At 44.9% G+C, this 8780-nt stretch overlaps 1 protein-coding gene across 1 annotated transcript in view; it reads right to left on the bottom strand.

Moving 5' to 3' along the window:
* The window catches only part of GAD2 (glutamate decarboxylase 2), a 69221-nt gene extending 60450 nt beyond the window's left edge, over positions 1-8771 (bottom strand). The window contains exons 1-6 of the mRNA XM_029238239.1: positions 8676-8771; positions 7993-8052; positions 7648-7797; positions 6372-6605; positions 1687-1777; positions 1038-1150 (exon numbers count right to left, since the gene is read on the bottom strand). Coding sequence (XP_029094072.1) covers positions 1038-1150; positions 1687-1777; positions 6372-6605; positions 7648-7797; positions 7993-8052; positions 8676-8751 — 724 coding nt within the window. The 5' untranslated portion in view covers positions 8752-8771. The remainder of the gene's footprint in view (positions 1-1037; positions 1151-1686; positions 1778-6371; positions 6606-7647; positions 7798-7992; positions 8053-8675) is intronic.
* Between the last annotated feature and the right edge of the window lie 9 nt (positions 8772-8780).

The following is an 8780-nucleotide window of genomic DNA, read 5'->3' on the forward strand; positions in this document are numbered from 1 at the left end:
AGGCAAATTTTCCCTTTCATTTAACTAACACATCTTCCTTCAGCACCTGAAAACATATGCTACAGCTTTAAAACCAGAAAATAAAATAGCCGATCTGAGCTTGTAGATAAAGCTGCTTCATTTAAGACTTGGCCCTGAGGCCACTGTTACTCATCGTCATTTCTTCCTTCTGTCTTCTCTTCACTTTCTCTCTCCCTCATCATCCCCTTGTCTTTGTAGATCTGCTGAAGAGGGATCACGACTTGGCCTTTGCTCTGCCTGACACAGTGGCTGGTGTGGCTCTGGCCTCCCCAGTGGGGTGAGCCCTGGGGCAGTAACACCCGTTCTGAAGACCCCTCTCTTGCCGCTGAGGAGGTGACAGTCTGCCCGCCAGCTTTCCTTTCCATGGGTCAGTGACTCTCTCTCTTCCCACTGCCTTCCTAACTTTTATTTCATCTCCGCATCAAACCAAGGTCACGCACACAGACCCAGGAACCAAAAACAGGACTTTCCGTCTCAGGTTGATTTTCTTGGCTGGAAGAGGTGTAAATAACGGAGCTGAGAATGCAATGGTTGGTGATAAAAGGCAGGATGGGAAAGACTGGAAGATTGAATGACATCATAAAGAAGCAAAAGAATGAGAAACCTCTTGAAGAAATCGTCACCCTCTCTCTTAGCTCTAAGAAACTCCTCCTTTCACTGATGCTTGGGAGAGGGAATTCTCCTTATTCTATAATTCCCTTATTAGGAGTCTTTCCTCCTTTGTTCCACATGATCCATATCCTATGTGTAGGATCACAGTAGAAGTACTGGGTTAATACCATTGCTGACTATGCTTTTTTCGAACACAAATAATTAATATTCAAGCATGGTGTAGTTGGCTTGGAGGTGTGGTCAATGGTCACATGCACTTAATTACAGTCATTCCTTTGATCAGTATATAGCCTATTTAACCTAATGCAGAAACACAGACTAGATATTTAATCATTTCTAGGTTCATAATAAGGCATGACATATCAGAAGAAAAAAACACAAAGAAAAGTTAAAATATCATATACCAGGAGAAAATATCCCATCGCCAGAGCCCCCAGGCCAGCCAATGATTTCTCTCATTTTCTTTAGCGTGACATATTCCAAAAGCACAAATACTGGAGCAATTTCATAGGTGAACCTGAAACGTAGTAACGGCCACATTTTATGTCCGTAACTCAAAGGAATAATTCATCATTACGGTATCTACAGAACAATTTCAATCTACAGAACAATTTACCATTATAGCACTGGGCAGAGAGAAAAATGTTTTGCTCAGTTTTCTATATTCCTAAAGTCAAGAGCTTCAATCATTGGCTTAATGAGCAAGGGTCATTTATCACAGTGAATAAATATATTGCAGAGTAACATTATAACACTATCTAAAAGACAACATCCGGTCCCATTGCTCTCTCATATTATACATAATTATAAATCCAACATGCCCCAAAATGTCCCTTTGGTGTTTAGAACATGGTGTATAACTTTGATTGCATGAAAGATATATCAGGACTATCTTTTAAGCTAAAGTAAACATCTATACTCCTCTGAAGTTCGTCTCACTATTTTAGGGGCTACTTAATAAAAAGCGATTTTTCACATGAGAGGTAGAATAAAGATTATGGAATCTCATTAATAATTATCCTGGATTACACAAAAACACGTTTAGCTACTTACATGTTAGTGTTTGCTGTTGATGTCAGCCAGTCTGCTGCTAATCCAACCATATCCAGTCCTGTAGAAAGTTGATTGAAATACCTGGGATGCCCTGAATTAGACAGAACACCAGAATCAGGATGAATCCAATGAAAATAAATGCTTCCGAAACACATGATTTCTCTGCTAAAGAACCTTGAAAGATCCTTCAGTAATAGGAAATGCATACTCAGAAACCCATCTCTCTCTCTCACTCACACACACACACACACACACACACACACATCCCAAAGGGGCATTTCCTTTAACAAGAGAAACTGTTTTGGGTTTTGATATTTCTTAAAACATACTCTAAAAAGCTTCCTTTAAACATACCCTATAAAAAAAATACTAATCGTGATTTGCAATGTGGACACTAGTTTATTTTCTAGCATTCTTTCAATGTATTTGCAAACTCAAATGCTGGTGCAATCCAAGCTATTCAAAGACAGGCGGCTTCTTGTTTACACTTGTGCTGTTAAAAACTCCTTTTCCGTTGAAGCCGTCCTGGGAATCAGTCATGTACCATGACATCCGCCAGGCATGCTAACATCCATGGTAATATCAGTGACAAATGGCTGATGACCAGAAAAGACAAGGCAAAAATGAGAAAATATGACACTCTATTGAGTGGTTTGCCCTGGACTCAAAAGGTGATGACTGTCTAAAGATGATATGAACAGACCTAATTGTCAATTCTTTTCTGTCTGAATATTCGATCATAAACAACAGAGCTCCTTCGTAGTTGCAATTCAAAATAAAGCTAAATACAGTCAACATCACTGTCTTGTCAACAAGATACAGGAAGGTATAGTCAATGGAGTGATCAGTCTAATAGCCAGGCTTATCTACTTAACTCCTGGATTCCTCTAAAACTCTCTAAAGGGGTTGACACGCAAACACTCCTGAGGCTATTACTTAAAATGTGATTGTAAAGATCTCGTTAGAATTCCACTTCCTTGTCTTGCCCCACACAAGCCTATCTATAAATCTGTGATTTGTTTAGCAGCAAAAATTTTGGAAGATTAACGATTATGGAAATAGCCTCTGATGAAAAGGCATCTGCCACTTACTGGACGCCTGTCTGAAGCCTGGGGATGTGACAGTCTCCCATGCCAGCATGGACAAAACAAGATAAAGGAAGGCAATGGGGAAAGCAGAGACAAAAGTCAACACAAAGCTGATCTCCGGACCAGGACCAGAGCGTTTCTCTTATCAGCCGCGGGCATGTGGCCAGACCATGAGACCCCGAGAAGAGATAGGAGCTGGGAAAGAGCACATCTTAAAGAGATTGGGGTTTGGGCAGCTCTCGCTCGTTCTCCGGCATTGTTTTACCTCCCTTTGGCCCTGCACGGTGCCCTTCAAGCTTTTTGCTCTGATGCTGACCCTGTCAGTCTGCGCATCCACAGGCAGGGAAACAGGCTTCCTGCTACTCCTCTCCGCCTCATTGCTCCCCATTTCATTAGCGCTCACAGCTGAAATCACAGCCCTCTTCTCCCTCCTGAGGCCCCTTCATCCCTCTTTCCCTAAGCCATTTCTTTGAAGCGAGGACATTCATAAGGATTAGCAAATCTATCCATTAATCAACTCTCCCAACTCACATGCATTTTCTGGACAAATCTGGTATCTATGATCACACACTAACTCTATGGAAATGTTGGCATGAAAACCTCTGCATAAAATTGAGAGGGATCCCAAGATACGTGTTGTGCCCCCGGTAATCAGAAGGTCAATTCACCCTGATGACTTCCGGAAACCGTGGAAAGAACTTTGATGCTTCATTTGCTTGGCTTCCTTCTTCCATAAATTTTTGACCTTGGTCTATTTCACCTAAATCTCTCCTGCCTCAAAATCTGCATTCACTGATAACGATGTGGAAACACGCAGGGAGATGCTTTGACAAATCACAACAACGTGTCCTCTTGATTTCTGCAGAAATATTATATTTGCTCGCTTCCCATGAACCTATAGGCTGCTGCCGAATCCAGGTAGGGTTCCCTGAGACCTGCCTGCCTGCTGTCCTAGCCGCTACTGCTGCTGCCCACCCTGCCGGCCCCATGTTGTGAGCCAGCACCCGGCCAAGGAGTCGGGTGGCCACGCGCTGCCGCCAGAGACAGCGAGTTTGAAACCAGAGATTAGAGCTGCACCCGCCTCTAGACCACTCCCCACAGATCAGCAAATGAGCCAGGAAGGATGCGCAGACTCTGTGAACAGCCAGCCGCAGGCAGCTCTGACCCTGGTGTCCGTTGGGAAGGGGCCCCAAGTCGGTCCAGGCTGCTCTCTCTGGACCCGTGACACACACCCAAGGATGGTCTGGTTTACTGATGCTTCAATGCCTTTGTCTCATGGCTGAGTTCAGAGATTGAAGACAAGATTAAGCCCTCCACCACCCCACCCCACCATTAGCAAACCCAATGACCCTAGCAAATGCTAATTATTCCAGAATTTTATCATTCTCTGCACTTCTCAGTTTTCTTTTGCAACATTCCTTACAGAGGTAATTTTAACAATGCATGAAGACTTCCCCCCTGCCCCTCACTTCTCTCTAAGCCTGGAGTCCAAGTGGAAATTAGGTTAAAGACTCTCAGTAGAAAGCAGGTGATAACATGCATTTTATAAAAGAATCTTCTGAGGGGCATTAGCACACCTAATGGTAGCAGTGATGGTAACTGCTTCACAGACCCTAAATAGTACTAGTTGTCAAATACAAGTTACAGCATGAAACCTATAAACTTGCCAGTCAAAAAGGAAGGTGACAGCTGTTAATTACTTGAAATGCTATTGGGGGTGGGGGGAAGGACCAGAAGACTACATATGTTATGAATAATATTGACACTGAATTAATATTGATATGCCTTGGTCAGAAATCCAGCTCAATCATACTTTTTCTGACCTTTAAATAAAATGCATTAGAGCTACACTGACCAACAGTTTCACAAGCATTATGGCAAAATCTAAGTGTTAAGTTGGCCCATCTTTTCCCGACACTAAATGGAACATTGACTGACAGAACTATTACTATCATTGACCTACAACTTCCATTATCTTAACTCTCTAAATTGCATTTCAGACACCACCAGCTTTTAAGGATGAAGACGTGAAACATTTTTATAGATTCTTTTTGGCTTGGTAACAATCAAAATAATAGGTAGCAATTTACTGTTAATGTATTTAAATATTAGGTTGGGGAATAGATCAAATACAAATGAACTAAAAGTATTGCTCAGGTTTGCACCTACGGGTACATGAAAATCTGGAAGAAAAACCATCTTTAGTACCTAGTACACACATCATGTGGACTCTCTGTGAATATAATTGAGAATGAAATCTAAGAAGTCGTCAAAATTCATATTCCATAGATTGAGTCTGATAGAAATCTCCGAGTTAAATTCTTTTCCCTATGTATCTAATTCTAAGCCTATACTTTCACAAAAGTGGATAATAATAGTACAGGAAATCAATTTCCTAAGGCTTCTATGCATATCTTTCCTCTCTGTTGGTAAAAAGGACGTGCAAAAACAAAACAAAACAAAACAAAGGGCTAAAAGTCACACGGCAAACATTCTTAAAATCTGTTGTTGATTAGAATGATACTGATAATTCATGTAATTCAAAACTTGCAAAGAAAAAGATTAAGTTTCTAGGGAAATTAATATTTTGTGATATTTTACATATTTATTTGTTAGCAAATCTTTTTTAAGGCTAAAAATCAATTTAGATCCACAAGATCTCCCCTCCCCCCAAATTCATTCACATTTATTTTTATTGCTTTAATGAAGTGTAGTGCCACCATGTATCAGGATGATTAGAGGCAAAGTAGCAAACGAAGGGGTAATCAAAACCTGGGGAGATGAAGAGCTGACTTTGTGTAGATAAAATAAAAGCTTAGAGGGCACCCACATAAATGTTACACCTGGGGCTATAAAATGGATAGAGTGTGAAGAATACTATAAAAAAGCAATAAATACAAAATAGACTAAAAATGTTTGCCCTTAAGGATATCTGATTCTCCTCTATCCCTTTTTTCTTTGTCATATATACAGAATGGTTAGGAAGCATGAACATCCTTGTAGAACATGGCTGAATTGTTAAGCTAGTTTGTATTCTGTTTTCTTTTGTGTACATTTATTTAAAAATAGAGGAAACCTGGAGTTCACATCTGAAGTCTTGGTCATTTGAGACAATGCCAAAATATTATCCTGCTGCTTCAACCATTACATGGATGGTTTGTTCAATTTCTGATGCTTTCTATGCCAAGGAAATACCAGCACTGCACTGGTATTTGGGCTTTTGTTTGGAGCATGCCTTTTGCTCTTTCATTTCGAGATTCCCTCTCTTTCTCTATTTTCGGTCATTTCTACAGGCCTCTGTTGACAAATGGTTGCTTCTACATCAGTGGTTAATTTCCATGGTCAAATAGTGCAGTGTAAAATCTGATGATTTATACGTAGATAACGTTTCTGACGTTATCAACTTCACAAGCACGAACAGTAACAGCAAAGGGTGCTATTGATGTTAATCATTCTAATCATGACTATTTTCTTAAATGACAAACATAACTTTGTAAATCTGAAATTATCACTAACTCCATAAAATGAAACATTTTTATAGAAAAAATTAAAGCTTTAAAAGAAAAAAGAGCTTTATTATTTCTGATTGGACAATACCTGTTTTAATTGCATATTTTAGAGTTGTCTGGCAATGCATCAAAATTTCCTCCAAATTTTGTGGTTGGTCTGCCAATCCCCAGTTATATTCTTGAAGAAGCTCATTGGGGTAATGGAAGTCAATCACTTTGGTTGATCTATCGAAACTTTTCACCACATACTGAAGCAAAATGTCCATAACATCTTGCAGAAATGCCAAAGTGGGTCTTTCTCCATCACACGCTGGTAGCAGGTCTAAAGAATGGAATCAAAATGCCACATTTTAATTTTACAATGAAACTATCCAGGGCAAGTTTGTCAGCTGACAATTTCTCTTTGAACCGAGAGATTTTACGTTTTAAAAAAATCTTCTGGAAACGAGAGCATTTTCTTAAAGAGGAGGGATTCTTCAAAGATGAAGGAATGAAAAAAATTCCGATTCCTCTCCCTACCCCAAATTATTTCTTGCATTTCAGTTCATAACTTGTTTGCTTACTTCCTTTCTTATTTCTTTTCTTTTTCTTTCTTTCTTTTTTTTTTTTAAGAGACTATGCCTCCATTCGTTTCCCCAGCGTTCCCGCTAAATGTTATTTCTCAGTAAATCTTCTTAAATGATCACGGAAACACTTCAAGTCAGGAATGTTTGAGGAATGCCTTTGGGCATATCAGGCAAAGTGGATCATGCAATGTTAGGATCTCTGGCCTATTAAGAAAGCCCACTGTTTCCAAAGACAGCGTGTGTGTGTGTGTGTGTGTGTGTGTGTGTGTGTGCGCGCGCGCGCATGTTTGGGTGACCGCGTGTGTAAGCGCAAGGGAGTAAAACCGCGCGCAGGTCTCATGTGAATCGTTCTCCTGTGAAAATACAGCTACAAATTACTCTTGCGATATAAAGACCTAGAAAGTCTCAGAAATTTTGAACTGGAAACTGCGTCCCACCCGAGGCCTCAGCGGCACCGAGGAGCGGACCTGGAGCCAGGGCGCGCGCGGGCGCCTCGGCCACCGCAGACCCGAGGGCGGCGCCCGGCCGAGAGCGCCGCGGCCCCGGAGCTCCCTTGGAACGCGGGCGCCCAGCGCCCGACGCCCAGCGCCCAGCGCCCAAAAGAGGTCGGGGTCGGGGTCGGACCGAGGGGGGCAGGCCCAGCCTTTCTCGCTGTCGCCTTAAGGTTCTCCTAAGGCCCGCTTCCGCCCTCCACTCGACGCCCCGGCTCAAGCTCCCGGCGCGGGGTCCCTCCTGGCCGCGGTGGGCGGGTCAGGGCGAGGGGCTGAGGCTCCCGGGGGCCCCGCGAGGCGCCTTTACCTGTTGCGTGTAGAAACGCGTAGTTGATCCCCGCTTTGGGGCAGCTGCAGGGCTTCTGGTTGCAGGCGCAGGTGGCCTTGCGGGAGGCGGCCCTCGGGGGCTGGATTCCGCCGCTCTCTGCCGGCTTCTCGGCGTCCCCGTAGAGCAGGGCTGGGCAAGCACACGGAGCGCGGACCTCAGTCAGCCGCCCGCCGGCCCGGCTCCCAGCACCCCGCCCGTCCCCGGCCAAAAATCAAGAATCTCCGACCCTCGATGGGGTGCGGAGATGAGAAGGTGCCTTTGCCCCCCGCGGGCTCCGAGGCGCCTGGCCACGTCCGCCTCCCTCCCCCGGGCACCGGCACTCACCGCACAGCTTGTTTCCGATGCCGCCCGTGAACCTCTGAGCCACCTGACACCAGGCCCTCGCTGCAAGGAAAGACAGGCAGGAGGAGGACGAGGCCGTAAGAAAAGAGCAGAAAGACGTGTGAAATTTCGTTCTTTGTGAACGACGTCAACGTCAACGGGGTCCGGGAAAGGCTGCCTGCGGCCCCGCACAGCGGGCAGGTGCGGGAGGCGCGCGGGAGGTGCCACTCGGTTAGGGCAAAGTCCCCTTCCTGCCTCGCTTGGGCGAGTTCTCCTAGACACCGAGGCTGTCCATTTCCTCACAGGCTCTCCTTCCAGGCAGAGAATTCTCCCCCCTTTCCAGTTTTTCTTTTCCCCACCGCCACTCTGTCCCTCTCCAGCGTCCAGACACGACGATGGCGGCAGTGCCCCAGGCCCGCGAGTTCGGTGTCCAGGAGACGCCGCCGTGTTTTGGGGGCTCTCCCAGGCTTCAGCGGAAAGGGCCAGAGATTCTCTGGGCATCTTCCCAGGGGATAAGAGCCTGTGGGGGGTTTGGTCTCTTGGGTCATCAGGGACACACCCCGAGGGCAGGGCTAAGCGTCCGAAGTTTCCCACTGCAAGTGGAAAAACCTCTTTCAATCTTCCCCAGCCCCGCAAACCCCAGTCCACCCGCAAAGCTCGCCTCCTGCAGGTCCCGGTTCTCCTACCTGTGCCAGGGTTCTCGGGATCCCCGGAACCATCTTCAGATGCGAAGGACCAAAACCCGGAGCCGGGAGATGCCATCGGCTCTGCGAGGCTGGAGCAGGACGCCT

Source organism: Monodon monoceros, unplaced genomic scaffold, assembly GCF_005190385.1.
Source record: "Monodon monoceros isolate NGI ecotype Baffin Bay Population unplaced genomic scaffold, NGI_Narwhal_1 Super_Scaffold_21, whole genome shotgun sequence".
NCBI lineage: Eukaryota > Metazoa > Chordata > Mammalia > Artiodactyla > Monodontidae > Monodon > Monodon monoceros.